The sequence below is a fragment of the Falco naumanni genome, chromosome 3 (assembly GCF_017639655.2).
Source record: "Falco naumanni isolate bFalNau1 chromosome 3, bFalNau1.pat, whole genome shotgun sequence".
Taxonomy (NCBI): Eukaryota; Metazoa; Chordata; class Aves; order Falconiformes; family Falconidae; genus Falco; species Falco naumanni.
This window is the reverse complement of record NC_054056.1, coordinates 20398274-20415812: the sequence shown is the minus strand read 5'-3', so window position 1 is coordinate 20415812 and position 17539 is coordinate 20398274. Positions and strand designations below refer to the sequence as shown.

The window sequence follows — 17539 nt, the reverse complement described above, 5'->3', positions numbered from 1 at the left end:
AAGAAAAGTATACTAGTGATGTGCAGCAAAGACTCTGGGAGGTCATGTAATCTACAGCTGGGCTGCATGGAGACTAGACTGCACAACACCTGTGACTGCAATTACCCACTAATCCATCTTTGTGCCTTTGTTGGAGTGGCTAGTCTCAGAACAAAGCACTACAGTATGAACACACAGTACGAGAAAACTGAGAATCAGCCATGAGAATGCTATTATATGTGCAGAAATGCATTTCAATAGCAGTATCTGCAAGTTCTGCCTCAAATGCCAGATTAGAATATGCCTGATAAAGATGAGAGCTAGACTGAATGGATTTCAAGGTGTATTCCGAGTTGCAAAATAAACCCTTGTTTCTGTGGTGGAAAGCAAAGTCTTCTATATCTCTCATAGGAAAAAAAATAATATTTGGATGCATTAGCTTAAAAACTATTGATTTCATTAACGGCCAGAATAATTTAAATCTGTTTCCATACAAGCTGATTTCATCAATGAATGGATATAAGCCAGTGAAATGAGACTGGCATTACAAAGAACACCTGCATGGCGAAATTGGGAGCTGCATCCACAGGTTTCGATGCTAAAAAAGCACAAGCTCATATGCAGAGGAAAAATTGCTAAATGAACATCCAGAAAATTCTGAGCCTGAGCCAGGTCACCCATAAAGCTTGCACTAAAAATAAGTCCTTCTGACTTAAAGGTGAGCATCCATTGCCGATTTATTTCAGCAAACATATCCTGGAACCAGCAAGTACCTTCCATTTTAGGTAAGGGGTAGTATTAATTGGACAGAAAATACTGTAAATACTCAAGATGGAAATAAAACCTAAAATTTTTACTAAAATAATATCTGATGCTGGAAAGTATTAGCCCCTAAACATTGCTGGTACCTGAGACACAGTGAGAGGCTTGGAATACAGCCAGCACCTGAGTATAATGGTCATGTTTTCAGATAAATCAAGAGAACTTCGCAAAATTGCAATTACAGAATGAAAACAAGACTTTTTATATGCACATGGAGGATATTCTAGCCTGCTAACAATTACCAGCATTATAAAAAGCACAAAATTGTGACATGGTCTACAGCCAAAATTCAGTATTTACTGCACATTATTACCTTTTATTGAGGTGGCTGTGGTTTGGTTTTTTTAAAGATAGGGCATAGACCCTATAGCTGGTACTCATTATGCCATCGGACAGCATTTTATTTATTTACAGAAGGCATATTTATTGTTTACTACAGCAAAAAAACCATCAGCTCCATGTTCCCTTCAAAAAACTTAGCACGATGAGATCCTCAGGGTGATCTAGCTATCCCCCCCATCACCCAACATTTCCAAATTCAGTAGTCAGTTTAATTCTTAGCACATTATAAAGGCTCTCTCTCATGAAACAGCCATACCTGTTTATACCACTGGAGATGAAAGCCAGATTACCGAGTATTATTTTCCCAATTCTTGCCAATATAGACTCTGCCAGTATCTCAACAGCCAGAATTCAAACACTGGCTTTTAAAGAAATAAACCTCATCTTTGCATATATTGTCCTGTAGGCACCCTGTCGAAACTGCCTTTGCCAGATTAAGTCTTCCTGTGACATGGGGGCAGTATTAAGAATTACTATCATTCTTCATCTGATTATGGAAATAATTTACCTATATGTGCAGCTGAAGCAGAATCTTACAGAACTTCCCTGTGGTCTTTGAAAAGAAATACATGTCTGTAAATCTGATCATGAGGTGAGAGAGATAAACAAATGCATTTATGCTTCTCATAAATCATTCTATAATACTTAAGGAAAAATGTAGCTTAGAACACAAACAACATGTCATCCTTTAACTGCTGTCCTGCAAGAGAAAGGAGAACTCTGAACCCTCCCACCACCCCTCTTGCCCCATGCATCTCTCCTGAAACAGCCCTACTGAGATTGGCTCCAGCTACTCACAACTGCCTCCCTGCATTGCAATCAACCGCCAGTTACAAAGCTGTACCTTACAAGAACTTTTTGCACTGAGGAGTCACGAGATTTCCCAGCTCATGCCTTATTCATATTTCATTTGCACCTGTATACACACTCCAGGAGCATGTCTCACTCATTCCATGTGACTCAGACACACAAGTAGTAAACTCCTACCTGTTATTGCCCACAGTAACAGGCAGAGAACACCAAGTCCAAATGCCATGCTGCACCAGGAAGGCAGTGACAACTGCTTTTCTAACCAGCCGTGTGGATTTAAGCCGTATGTCTTAATGTTGGTTTCCTCTATTATCGTTTAGTACCCTGCTGTGGCCATGAAGCACTGCAACAGACAGCATAGGAAAAAATAGGTCAGATGTGAGCATTAATTGGAATGTCACAGTAAGAGCCAATAGATAAGTTAAATGCAGGCTTTATTATTATTTCCTGACTTCTTGATGGATGACGTAGCAGATCAGGCAAGCTGAAGATCGAGAACAAACTACTTACCTGGAAATCTCATTCTCTGAAGGTGAGCAAATGTGCTAGGAAGATTTTCACGCTTGGGCTCCTGTACCTCAAAACCCACAAATATTCTGTCTGCAGCTACCCAGACCCTGGTTTTGCTCTGACTAGCAGGTACCCTTACCTGAGGAATCACAGACAGTATCATCCATGTTAAAATCCATGCAGTACTAAGTCAGCTCTTGAGGCAGCCCTCAAGATGTTCTCTCCCAGCTATCAAGGTAACACAAGCAGACACTTCTCCAAAACTTCTAAGGAGATATTCCTTGACAGGACACTAAATCTGCCACATAAAGCAGCCTAAGCAACAAAAAAAGGCAGTTCAGCCAAACTCACAATTCCCTCACCCCCCGCCCACCCCTGCTCCCCCCAAGGATCTTAAGAACTTAAGTAGATGCTTGACCAAATAACCACTTCTGTAAATGAGAACACAGGCAGTGCTTTTGCCAAAGAACAGCCATTCTCAAGGCAAAATATCCCAGTAAATTCCCTTTGACGTTCATTACATGACTTGGTAAAGGTAATGACTTTCGTATTTCAGTTGCCTGGATCTACATATGATAGAAATGCTGCTAACTGGCTGCTTTTGGCAGGTTCCTTACCACACATAATTTTATACGATGAAAGACCATCTTGCTTTTCTCCCCTGAACTACTTACTCCTCAGTAGACCTATTTGTTGCTTAGGCTGTCTTATTTGGAAAATTTAAGACTGGTAATGAGAATCACATTGGTACTGTGATTGAACTGTATACTGCCATTGCTGTATTTTGCCAAGCGTAATGTAGATTTACATTGTGATTTCAGTATATTTTGTATTGTTCTAAACCAGAAATCCACTGTCACATCAAGTACCTGAAATTAAAAAAATTTTGATATTAAACATCACATCCTCCACACATGGAATATCTAAAAGAACCCCATCAGAGAGTACTGGACTCTGACAACTTCTCCTCAGGTCTGTGGCACAAACACTAATTCTGCTCAAGACAAACAAAATGACCACAGAACGTCACTAGGGGAAGGGGAAGGAAACCCCTTAGATTTAGGAACAACTCCCAAGTACAAAAATGTAAGACTTTGGGCAAGCTCCCCACTAAACCAGGAAAGATTGTATTATTAACTTTCCAAATGCCTGATATTTGATTTAAAATACAGCTTCACTTTTGTGACCTTTTTTCTATCCAACATCAACAAGTCCCCCTCCTAAGGCAGCTGCAAAGAAGAGTAAGCTGGTCTCCCAATTCCCTCACATGTTGCACAATTAGAAAAACTATCTCTGATCACAAGGAATAACTGAACTGTCACAAAAAAACCCCCGAGAACACAAAACCACCACCAAAATGCACCAGACACTACACTGCTTCTAGTATAACCTTGTTTTGATATCTGCAGCTAGATATTCTCTCAGGAAGCAGCTCCTGACAGAACACACATAGCTGTGTTTCTCTGCAGCGAACAGGACTCATTTTGCAAGGCTGCACACTTCAGAAGGAGCAACAGGTTGTCTGGATGCTCCAAGATATCACACTTCAGCAACAGGGCCTTTTTTTACTGTCTTGCATTTCCCAATTGCTCTTCTGTCCTTCCATCAATTATAAAGTTACTTGGTTCTGTAACAGACAAAAAGCCCCAGAATTCTTGAAAACTTTAAGCCATGTCATTCCAAATGTCCCGCTTGGAAGGCAGGCACTGAAACTGCTGAGCCCTGAGCAGTGTCAGGGTACAGTATCATCAACAACTGAACAGAAATGAGCACTTGAGCATACGAGGGAATGTGTTTAAGTCAGTCCTGAAGGTCCCACACTGTGGAGCATCCTCTTTATTTCACTGTAAAGGTGATGCACAGAGAATTGTTCCATTTTGCACTACAATGGATTACACAGACTCACACAATCAATCCACAGAATTGCTGAGTTTGGAAGGGACTTCTGGAGGTCACCTGACCACATTCTGACAGATCCCACTATCTCCAAGGATGGAGGCTTCACAACCTCCCTGGACAACCTGTGCCAGTAAGTGCTTACCCTCACAGTAAGAAAGTGTTTCCTGAATGTTCAGGGGGAGCCTCCTATGTTTCAGTTTGTGTTGCCTGCTGACCTGTCACTGGGCTCCACCTGGCTCAATCTTCTTTACATCCTCCCTCCAGGCACTTGTAAACACTGAACTGTTCCCCGCAAGCTTTCTTCAGGCTGAACAGCCCCAGCTCTCTTAGCCTTTCCTCATAGGAGAGATGCTCCAGTCCCTTAGTCATCTTTAGTAGACTCCCTCCCATAGCTCCATATTAGTCCTGTACTGGGGAACCCAGCACTGGGCACAGTACTCAAGGTGTGGCCTCACCATGCTGAGTAGAGAGGAAAGATCACCTCCCTTGACCTGCTAGCAATGCTCATCCTAACGCAGCCCAGGATATCATCAGCTTTCTTTGTGGCAAGGGCACAGTGCTGGCTCACAGTCAACCTGGTGTCCACCAGGACCCCTAGGTCCTTTTCTGACAATCTTCTTTACAGCTGGGTGATCTCAATGGAGCTGATCTCCCCCATGGGCACATCCACTTGCTGAACTTCATGAGGTTCCTGACAGCCCATCTCTCCAGCCTGTTGAAGTCACTCTGGATAGCAGCACAACCCTCCGCCCTCCACTCACCACTCCTCCCAGTTTCGTGTCATCAGCAAACTTGCTGAGGGTACAGTTTTGTCCCATCATCCAGATCATTAATGAAGATGTTAACCAGTACTGAAGATGGACCTAGTATTGACCCCTGGGGTACACCTCTAGTTACTGGCCTCCAACTGGACTTTGTGCCACCAACCATCATGCTCCAGGCACAGCCATTCAGCCAGTTTTCAATCCACTTCACTGTCTTGCTTATTCCAGCCCTTCAACAGCTTCTCTACAATGATGTTATGGGACAGTGTCAAAAGCCTTACTGAAGTCAAGGCAGGCAACATCCACTGTTCTCCCCTCATCTACCAAGCCACATTTCTATAATGAAATGACTAAGAGGTTGGTCGAGCATAATTTCCCCTGGTGAATCTATCCTGGCTCTCAGCTATGCAGGCAGTGATCTCCAGTGAAAACAGATTTCTTAAGCCTTTCCAGCTGAACCCACTAGCATATGCCTGCCCATGCTTAGCATCTGCTCATTTATTCTAACACATTGCTCAAAGTGATTATTTTTATTTAGTGTTGTACTTCAGAACATTTAAACTAAAACGCAGAGCTGTACAGAACATACAATTTGTATAAACTCTACCTTCCAACAGTTTTTGGAGTGTTTCTGTTGCTTTTGAGAATGAGAACAGAGGAACATAGATAGGATAGACAACTGAGTAAGTATTTACAACTTATTAATGCAAAAACTCCATGTATCTCAGCAGACTGAGGAGAAGAGAAGATGATATAGTGAGACCGTTAATTCCACATGCAGCCTTTTTCCTGATTCTATGGATATCTGCCTAGATTTGGAAAAGTTGTTAGCCATCAAAAACTGATTTGCAGAAGAGCTCATCACTGAAACACAAAGTTTCTGAGATATTGTGCATTTGCTGTAACCTTCATTCGTTCCCAAAAGCAGGCAAATGGACCAGATGCCTAAGAGAGAGTTTCAATCCTTTAGCCCAAGGAAAAACAAATCAGGCTCAGTATCAGAACATCAGGAGGTCAGAACTAACTGCAGTTAAAGGCAGAAAAATAATTTTGTTGGTTTTATAGGTCTTTTTCCTCTGCAAGGCCATATTTGCTATCTCACTGCCGCTAAAATGAAACAAGTAGCAGCTTCCATATCCTACAGAACAGCTGAATGAGAAATCCACATCATTACTTCCAGCAACATGAATAAAAACACTGACAGACAATGCAAATGATCCAGATTTTTGAAGCATTACTTGTCCTGAGTTCAGAAACACAAGTAGTTGTAGCAAACAGCTGTGATAAACGGTTGTGGTGGTGTTTTGTTTTAAATTTATATTAAGAAAAATATGTTACCCAAGTTACAAAATGCCAGACTTTGGACTGCATGCACACTCTTGATTGAATCCTTACGGAACATACCATATGAGGATACAGTGAATGCACAAAACCAGCACTGTGTCCTCCCATGCTTTTTTGTGGCTACGCATCTATTAATGTTTAATTTCCACATAATAGAAGAGCTTGCATTCACTGCAAAATTGGCTTGCATTTCCTAATGTTAGGATCAAGCTCATACACGGTCACAATTCAGTGCATAGTTTCTGATCCACAGATGAGAACACAGCTACCAAAACCTGCATGCTTTCTTAAGCAGTTAAGATAGTAAACACTGCTGCAGTGTACGCGTGCAATGCTCCTATCTTCCCCCTGTTACTATCCCCCACAAGTGCAAGTTTCATCACAAACGCAAGAGGCATTAAAATTTAAGAAGGCAGCCAGCCTTAAGATTTCAGCAGTTAAAAATAACTAAGGCCACAAGATTAATTTTCTAGCTGAATCTCTATCCTTCACTGATATCAAAAAGCCCATTATTTTCATAACAATATGAGCAGACAGCACTGCTGGTAATGACTTTGGAATGTCTTGGCACTCTTACCTAGGTAGATATGGCAGCCTTGAGAATTATATAGGCAGGTACAGTAACTATGTTACACACATATTGCCTTACTCTGAAAGCCATGGATTTTTTCTGTTGCAGCTGGCAGCTTTTGGCAGCGCTCTAGCCAATAGAAGGGGAATTCTGAACTGATCTCCCAATACAAGCATTTCAACTTCATAAAGTTTTAAACATCTGCAGTTGCTGGTCAGGACCACAACATCTTTTGGCAGGTAACACAGGAATTACAACAGCTTTCCATGGAAAAGGAATTGCCTCTATTGTCTCAGTCTTCTCCAATCCAAATCTCACTCTGCATTTTATTCACCTGGACTTCAATGCAGACTCAATTTTCTCCCTTAGAGAGAGAAAGAGGTCAGCCAAGCAGAACTATGTTGCTACCTCGAACACAGAATGAGGCCAGGGCAGGGCTAAAACAGTAAAAAAAAAGTGTATGGACCAAATGACCTGTATCTGGGAATACATTCAAATCCTAGAGCCGCCAAACAGCAAATACAGCATCAGGCAGTACACTGGCACCCTACAAAAGGTGTAGCCGAACCCCTTCACGCTAACAGAATCAGAGACAGGAACAAGTAGTGTCATGAAGTCAGGCAGAGAGCAATGCCAGACAACAGAAACCTCAGGGACAGCGATGGCCCTGAATGCTGGGCCCAGCCACACTTGCATCGGTGGGAAAGGCAAGCAAGGGCTTCTCACCTCCTTGCCCTTTCAGACCTTAGCAGAGCTAGGCAACGTGCCAAAAGAAATACTGAAACAGCATCTGACAGTCAAGCCACAGCTAAAGCAAACCCCCTATTTTTCAACTGACAGCATCTCTTAAAAAGCAGGGTGGCTGAGTAAATGAACACATTACTGATCTGGTGGTCCTACACTTAATGAAAGTGTCTGTATACATATATACACACACATCAATATTTCTATTAAACACAAGACAATCCTTCAGGAAATCTCATGAAAAAATGAAATTAGTTATTTCATCAGCTACTGTACCTGCATTAATACTCAAGCCAGTTAGTTAACAGCTGAGCATTAATACTGCAGAAGAAAGAAAAATATAACTTTAATATGTCCCTAATAACAGAGAAAAACAGGACATGTGCAGGCACTAGGAGTTCTAACATTAAACAGGTACTGTACAAACACATACTACCAAAAGAGCCACAGGTTAGGCATCTAAATAAAGGGGATAATTTTCAAGCCCTTCAGCAGATGTGGAAGACATCGGTCTCATCAATGCTTATTACCTGTGCACAGTAACCTTCCTCTCACAAAATTTTCTAACAGTAGGTACCTATACTTGAAAACAAAACCATGACTACTGATGAAAAGTTATTGCAGCTACAGGATATAGCTATAATTACAAACATCTCTCTGCTTTATTCAGAGGGGCTCCCACAGGTCTTGCTGAAGGCTGACATTAGATTGGCATTACATCCCAACTCTAAATCAATTTCCTCAATCAAGTTCAGGGCACAAACAGCAAGTTAATGGTGACAGATAACAAACTGAATAGCTGAAAACATCCTGCCATGTTACTTTAACATGTAACATGTTAATTTAACATTAACATGCTACATGTTAAATAGAATGGTTTTAGTTGGAAGGGACCTTGAAGATCATCTGCTTCCAACCGCCTGCAGTGAGAAGGGACACCTTCCACTAGCCCTGAATGGACTACATGCTCCACTAGCTCCACTGACATCCCAGCTCTGTCAACTGCTAAGTGACACCAACCAGACAAATAAAAACAAAACCAATAGTGCTTCATGAAAAGAAACATTCTATTCTACAAGATTACAAAGCAGCCTTCATTACAACTGCTGTGGAGAGAGCAAACAGTGGAAATCCTAAAGGTTAGCAGGTGTATGTAGTGTCAAGAATTATTTACAGGGAAGAAAAAAAAAGATTTGAACTGAATGGTGGAACTGCTCTGCTGAGAAATTAAAACACTATTATTGGTGTCAGGATTTACATCATATTATGGCATACAATAATACGTTTCCAAAGTTCAGAATAATTCAGGATTGTTACTCCTTGATTTGTAATACAGACATTTCTATAGCCCTGAGGTCAGCCAGACCAGCTGGGAGGGGGCAGCAACTAATCTAAAACTACCCTTACTAAGAGTTAGCAGGACAGAGTGAGATCTTTAGACACCTGAGAGCCCCACACTCCCCAGTGACAGGCCAGGGATGCAGAAGTATCTCACCTCAGAAGAGAGGCAAACTATCAGACAGTTCCTCTAAAACAACATACTCTGGCTTCCATATGTTTTCCATTTTCACAGGAAGATGGCCTCACTTACCAATTCTCTCTGCTGTCATCAAGTAAGTACTCTGCAGTGAAAATGAAGTGAGACCTGGAAAGGGAAAGCTTGAAGGAACAAGACTGTATCTTGTCCCTTCCACGGCCCAGAAGCAAGACAAGCATCCTTACATCCTCCTCTGGATTTTTATCTAACCTGTCCTAAGCTTCCCACGAAGGTTATTGCAGAATTTCTCTACCTATCTTCTTTCACTATTTAGCTATTTTTACAGCAGAAAAACAGACCACAGAATAAATCTATCAGGTATACACAACAACCGTTTTGAGCTTTGGATGGGAAAAAAAAAAAAAAAAAAAGATTTAGTAGACTGCCTGGAGGAAGGAGACATAACACAGAAGAGGTGGTACAAATCTTTTCCAAACTTGCAGAGCTTAAAGTTGTTGCTGTCCAACAGCTGACTGAAGGCTTGTGTGACAACTTTGCGTGGTCTCAATCCACTTCTAAGTGCCATTATGACAGAAAGCAACACACACAGCAAGCTGCTCTGCACAGCGGGCTCCAACTAGAGACCAAGACATCCTTTTGCAGCAGAAGTACAATTTGCAGGTGAGGGCTGATGCTTCTGGAGAAACTTCCATAAATTATAAGGAGAGTTAAAAGACAGATACAAATGGTTTAAGCTGGATCACAGAAGTGCACAGAACACAATAATTTACCTATTTTGCACTCGTTCAAGGTAAAAAATTACCATACTAAAACTACAATAAAAAATTTGCTATAGTGCTGGGTTGAAAATGAGTGTTTTTCTCTTCTAAAATGATAAACCCTCAGAAATAAAAAGGAACTATTAGTTGATTCAAAGCACCTTTGTACTGCAATTCTCAGGATTTTGACAATTCTTCCTTAAGTGCTGTTTTCTAAACTACAGTTAATTCTTGAAAAAGCCTCAGTCATCAGCAGGAAAAAAAACCAAACCACACTCTCTCTCATCAATGCAGAGAAAGCCCTATAAATTTGAACCTACAAGATTTGCTGTCTTTCACAGACTATCAAGACTTTAAATACAGGGTTTTGGGTGTGTTTTTTTAAAGGAAAACTTTATGAGGCATGAATTTTAAGTCAGTGTCAGGATTTAGGAGATCTCATTTATAATACATGAACCCTTGCAATTGTTAATACTGCTATTCAATAACTAATACTTAAAAATAATCAACTCTTCCTGTAATTTGATCTCTACCTAAGTATCAAAGCTAATCTTTACAGATCCAGAGGATGAAAGCTGGTAAATATGCTATGTAAGAACCCTGGACACTGATCTCAGAAGTGCTGAACACAGACATGTTCACAGTTCAAAGGAAACTGCAGACACTTGCTATCTCCACAACGTAGAGGCTAGCTACCACGGTAAAACATGAGGTTGACTTGAAACAACTAAAGTTCACAACTTCAACCAAAGCAATACCAGCTACAGAAAGGGTAGCAAAAGCTTTTATGTTATTTATTGCCCAGTGCAATTTGAATTGCTGCAATTAAATCAACTACTAGATTTTACTTCAACTTTATAGTGGCAATAGTACTTACCCTGCAAACATTGTGGAGGAAGACAATGCAGAACGAATACATTAAAATTTTACTGCAAAAGTTCATTGTAAGTGAAGTTGGTTCCAGAGAAAAGCAAAACTTTCTGTTCTATGGACTTCAGGCAATCAGTATTACCGTCACTAATTAACAATACACCATACAGTAGAAGAAACAACAATCTGACACAAAGTCAAATGGATGTGCTAGGATTTCAGGTAATATTTTTGTATAAAAAGACTATGGTGTTATAAAGCCAGAATTAGAAGTTATATAAGTACATCTAATTTATTACAGCTTTCAAGTGCTGTTCACAGACTGATTGGCAGAGACTGGCTCAAGCAACACAAGTAGTTATGTCAACAAAGCTAACTGACCATTTTTGAGATTGGAATATTGAACATGCAGATAGTCACTGCCCGAGATACAATCACACACACTATAGAAAAAAACCTTGCATAAGGTGGTGTGGGTATAACAGCAGATAGCCAGAAAAGCCAAAATCTTGCAAGTGAAGTGTATAAGCACTCTCTCCATTTGTGTCTTGCTATTTTATCACCAAGAAAAGACTCTTAATGCAGTTGGATGCTGTACATCCATTTATAGACTTGAAATCTTGTGTGTTGATATAAGAGCAGAGAAATGAGTAAATTTCCATGGCTAAGGAAGGGCAGGGGGAGGATGGGGAAGTCTTTTCACCCACATAACCATGCCAAGTTTTATGTCCATTGTTAGCTTGGTCTCCTGCAGAGACAAAGCTTACTTGACCACTGTGTAAATAGATTATTTTTTTTTTTTTTTTTTTTACTTACAGTACCCTTTTACACCATCACCTGATTTCAGCCAGAGAAGAACAGATTGCCAGCATGTAATTAAGTTCCTATCACTTCTATAAAAACAGCCAAGCCAGAGAAGGCAAAATTGCAATATGAACTTCTACAGGCTCAACCCCAAAACATGTCATCCAGTTTCCGTAACTGAAAATGGTAGCCCACATGTCACCCTGTCAGTGCAGCCTGTGGAAAGGGGGAATTGCATGCAAAAAACATACAGGCACCTGCAAACACAATGGAAAAATCCTTGTTTGACCTCGAGACACAAATTAAGCGCGATCTTCTTCATTAACTCTCCTGTTCAGAAAACTACTTGCTTTTTATAAACAGATAAAGCACGTGTGCCCATGCACAGCCACTCCCCTAAGATGCAAAACCCTGGAGCCCCACCTCAGATGACTGACTAAGCACATTTTACTTCTTTAAAATCCATCTATTATTTAACCAGTGGAACTCCTTGTACTGTGCAGATAAGCTGATAAACTGTACAGAGGACAGATTTATCAAGGAAAACACATCAGGACAGGAAAAATCCACTAAACTGCCCCTTCATCAGCATTAGGCTAACCGCATTCATATTACTTCCAACTGGATTGACTGAATTCCTATCTGCTCAAAGTCAGATCACCCTGAAAAATACTCAACAGTCATGCCCTGGCACCATTCAGAAAAAGATTAGGTACTTAAATGGAAAAGCAACTATATCTGCAGTTAAATTAGATTATAAAATTGTACAGAAAGACACTTTGTGACAGAAATTGAAAGCTAACTGCCTGACAGTAGGAAGGATTTCTCCCCATGGGTACAATATCCATTACAGTGGTTCTGTGCTTCCTCTACAGCGTTGAAATTGGAGACTGCTGGATATACAGCACTTGATCACAACCCCACCTTTAATTGCCAATTTCCTAGTAAGGACATACATTTGGTACTACTAGCAAACATAAAGCATCACCACATGCTTTCTTAAAGGAAAGACCTAGAAGCAAAGTCCATATAACTAACCAGTATGTGAAGAAGCCCACAGCAAGGCTACTTTTTCAACATCACAGAAGGTACAGCTGGAAAGAACCTGAAGGGCTCCCTACTTGAAACCAATACCGTGCCTGTGCACCTGGGGAGGACAGGGAATCAACTGGTTTTGAAGCATTCCTGACGGAGATTTCACTAGCAGGCTCAGAAACCTGACCATGCAAACTCTGTCATCTCCACGCCACTGAAACCTGCAGCCTGCGCAGACAGCATCCAAAACCAATACAGCAAGAAGTCAGCTGTATGCAAAGCTGAATTAAAATACAGCATCTTCAGGTTAACAAAACTTCACTCCACGTAGCTCATTAGAATTGACAGAATTGCAGCTCATTGGTAGGCAACTAATGAAGATGTAACAGATTCATACTTGCTTACATCCATTTTCTGTGGAATCTTAAGTTTTCAAAGTGTTATAGAAGTGCACCTCCAGCCCTCCATCACAGTACTCCCTGAAAGAAAATATGGGGAAAGACTAAACTGGGTAAGCATCCCCAGAGCACAGCCTCCTCCACAGACCACAACCATAACTCCAATTAGCTTCAATAATGTAAAATCCAGGCTACATTGCATTTTCTGTGCTCACCCTACCTGCACCACTCAGACACACTATTTGACATGCAACATGCTGAGCAGCTCAACCCCCATCATCTGAGGTACCAAAATTTAGTACGGCCAGTATCAACTACTAACTTTGTATTATGCCAGTTTTTTAAAGATTCAGATGCAGCCCAAGAAAATGCCTAAATGTGAAATATCAACTGCAACAGTCAACCTTCTGAAACATGAGTGGGTAATTAAACAAGACAAATGTCCGTTAGACTTTTAGTAGGGGACTGATCCTCAGCTATGCAAGATATTGTAAAGGCAAAGGCAGATACAGACCCTACCCCTGAGTTTAAAAGCCAATATATCCTGTATGAACTCCACTCATCAGTAGAGTCAGTATGAGGCACATAGAATGGTTTGGACCTCAAAGATCATGTAGTTCCAAGCCCCCTGCCGTGGGGGGAAGACACTGAGAGCGCTCCTACAGCACAAACAGAGAGAAGGAACACAGGGCAAAGCAGTTGGTGCCTGATTTTGTTCGCTCAGCTATGTGGCTGTTCATAGGTTATCTGTGATATGCTCCTGAAGGGGGTCAGGGGAGTGACTGAACTGCCTTCTGGTTTTGTAAGCGATCACAACATAGACGGCACCCAAAACTGCAGTGATATAAAATTCACACATAGTATTTTCATGTATTTAAGCTCTGCTCTACCACTCAGAACACAATCCGACAATGCACCTGACACACAACACATGAGCACTGTGCCCACCGGTCACACAGAAATTACATGTTTAGGCTGCAACAAACACACTTTGTCAGAAGACTGGAGACGAGTAATATTCTTACATTCTTTGGATATGTAAATATTCAAGTATCTATACACACACACATATACATGGAGGACAACAAAGCTATGATTTCTTAGTTCAAATCAGATATTGCCACACAGACAGGCACGCTTAGGAAACATCCCAGCAAAACTATTTGATCCTTCATACGCACATATATATAGCAAGATATACTTTTATATATCCATATGAGTAGATCTACCTGCAATGAAATACCAAACCACACACACCTTCCCCGCAAGCAGCGCACGGCTGCTCCTGCCCGCTCCCGGCCCCCCCGGCTGCCCCCCCGCGCCGCCCCGGGGCAGGGCGCAGCGCTCCCCCAGCCCGGCTCCTGCTGCCCCGGCGCCCTGCGGGCCGGCTGCGGGCGGCGCTGCCCCGCGGAGCCCAGCGCCTCTGCGGGCAGCCGCGGTAGCTCAGCTCGGGGAGGCACTCAGCCGCTGCCCAAGCGAGGAGCCGGGCAGCACCGAGCCCGGTTTTTCCACCCGCTCCCCACCTGCGGCGGCACCTGCGGCCGCGCCCAGGCCGCGGCGACCAGCCTACCTGGCGGAGAGCAGGAGCCGGCGGGGCCGCCGCGGCCCGCTTCCTCCCCCGGTGCTCGGTGCCAGGGAGGGGCTGGAAGCCGGCGGGGTGCCGGTGGAGCTCGGCGGGGGCCGGCCCGGGCGGCGAGGTGCCGCCCGCCTCCTCCCCGCTGCTGACTCAGGAGCGGGCGCCTTCCCTCCCCGCAGCCTCCCGGGGGCGGCCACCGCGTTTCGCGCAGGATCACGGCCCAGAGACCCCCACCCTCAGCTCGGCACGCACCGCCCACCGCCGCCCCGGCGCTGAGGCGGCCGCGCCCGCTGCAGCGGTCGGGAGCTGTACCTGTGCGCGGCGGCTGCCTCAGCGGAGGGGAGAAGAGGCGGGAACCGGCCCCCAGGCAGGGACGCGGGAGCTGCTCGCCGCCGGCAAGGCGGGGAGCTGCCGCGCGTCCATCTTGAGGAGGGGACGCGGGAGAGACGCCGGGCGCAGGGGGCAGAAAATGGCGCCGCCCGCCGGTAGGGCCGCCAGCCCGGCACGGGGCCCGCGGTGTGTGGGCCCGGCTGCCTGCCCGCCGCCGCTGCCCGCCGCAGCGGGGTCCAGCGGCTGTGGAGCCGGTTACCTCCCACAGGGCTCCCCTGTGAGGAGTTTTACCGGTCCAGAGGCTCTACCGCGGTGCTGCTGTGCTGGAGATAGGTAAAGCAGCGAGGGCCTCGCAGGCCTTAAGACCTTACACAGAAATTCTTAAAGGCGTGGACTCAACAAGCCTTTGTGACAAGGTAGCCGAGCCCTCCATGCTGCCCAGCTTTGTGTGCCAGTGCTCAGAGGGCAAGGGCAGTGTCCTTGTCAGCCTGCCACCGGGCCTCGACGGGGGTCCCCATGGTGTCACTGTACATAAGTTTACGTATTCTGTTAAGGGAAGGTTGCTGGCTCAGCAAAAGGTCTTAACCTTACGTTGTGTTCAGGTTTATCTTGAAAGACTTTTGCCATATAAGGGACAGGATGACTAAACCCCCCAGTTATCAATCACTGATTTAGTGTTTAGCTGTATGTTAAACAAATCTGTGCACACAGTTTAGGCCAAGCTGACTTTCTGAAGCTGTTAAAAGTGATGAATGAAGGGACAGACTTCTAATCAAGGGAGTCAGCCTTGGGAAGGAGGGGCAGCAATGAACGGATGGGGAAAAGAACTATGTTATCTTGAGTCATGCAGAAAGAAGCCTCCAAGTGAGGAAGTTCTGGCCGCAAGAGGGGACAAGCTGATAAGGTCTGCAATCCACGGAAAGCTGGTTGAAAGTAGGACAAAGGTAATTGTGGCAGTGGGAGACCACGACCTCCGACTCAAGGGGCTTGCCCGAGAGAGGGCAGATCCCACGTGGGGACCGTGCGGAGTTGATAAAAAACTTCAGCAGTGCTATGTGAGGGTGCGTGCTAGTTTGCATTAGAACCCAGAAACTTGTAACCAATCCTGTACGTGAATGAAAATGAAAATGTAACACACAACGGATGTGCAAGTGCTCTGCTGTATCGAATGTGTACCCTCGAGTAACTCGGTGAGTGCGCTTGTAAGAAACATTCCCCCGTGCTCCCAGGGCTGTAATAAAGAAACTTCAAATCAAGTCTTAGAGGGTTTTTCTCCATGACTGACTTTATGGTGTTGCCACCACCTGTGTACGGTCATGCTGCGTGGTCCCCAGCTCTCCACCACCTGCGTGGTGCTTGGCAGCCCCGTGTCCACGCACAGTGTCTTGGGGACGCTGGCACTGCTGGCAGGGCTGTTCCGCAGTGGCTGGGCTGCGTGGCGACTGCCGCGGGAGGCTCGCACCCGTCTGGCGTGAGCTGTGCTGGGGCAGGCCCTCCAGTCTACACATCTTTGCACCTTCTGCTTCTTTACAATTTTCTGGAAAGCATTGGGCCAGAGACCTGATGTTGCTTAGCTGGCAAAGCTCTGCATCCTAATAAATATCTCTGGACCCTCTATAAGAGTACCCATAGCTTGTTCAGCACAGGTTTTCCATAAAATATTCAGCATTTCTGCATCTTTGATTTAGCTCTATCCTGGTTCTCGCCTCATTCATATTTTCTGCTGAGGAGTTCTATAGTGTTTGCAGTCAGAGCATGCAAAAATAGTTTGTGTCTTTGATTTTTACAACTGCACTCTGAAATAACTGACCTATTTCCTTTTGGAAAGAGGCATTTTTCTACTCAACACCAAAACCCGTGTGCCATAAATAAGTAGTTTTAAGTTTGTCCATCTTAGCAAAATTTTAAGCAAGAAACTTCAAGTAAAATAAAATGCATAGAGCTGTGAGTTTCAAGTTTTAATTGCAAAGGTTTCATGCGGATTTGCACCAGTCTGTCAGTGTCCCAAATCCTCTCTTCCACCTGCTAGTGATGCTAGTGTATTGCCAAGTTCTGCTTAATCTTTAATGAACTGCCAACACTTGACTCAGGGTAAATGGTATTTCACAGGTGCTATAGGGTGATGAAAAAAAAAGTGCTGTAAAGATGTAAAAATGTCATCTCTTGAGCATACAGCTGCTTTTATCTCCTCTTCTGATTCCCACTTTACCGACTTTTATTAACAATAGTCTGTATGACATTTCCCGAAGCTACTTAAATACTCTTGGCATGGGGAGCCTGTAACTCATGTGCTTGCTCTGTAAAGCAAGGAATTAAATCTCTGAACTCTAATAGTGGATTGCATGTGAATATATGGAAAGGAGCCAAAACAAATTGTCTGTTGACTTTTTTTTAAATATATTTTTTGCTATGTGGTTATGCCAGTTTGGATTCCTTTGATTCCACAGGATCATTTTTTGTGATTTCTTTGTTGGCTGTTTGAGCC

The 17539-nt window shown here is 43.6% G+C and overlaps 1 protein-coding gene across 3 annotated transcripts in view; it reads right to left on the bottom strand.

Moving 5' to 3' along the window:
* KIAA0319 (KIAA0319 ortholog) overlaps positions 1–14942 on the bottom strand; it is a 59338-nt gene extending 44396 nt beyond the window's left edge. For all 3 annotated transcript variants that reach the window (XM_040588452.1, XM_040588453.1, XM_040588454.1), the window contains exons 1-2: positions 14719–14942; positions 2131–2296 (exon numbers count right to left, since the gene is read on the bottom strand). In XM_040588452.1, coding sequence (XP_040444386.1) covers positions 2131–2179 — 49 coding nt within the window. In that variant the 5' untranslated portion in view covers positions 2180–2296; positions 14719–14942. The remainder of the gene's footprint in view (positions 1–2130; positions 2297–14718) is intronic.
* Positions 14943–17539: the final 2597 nt, after the last annotated feature.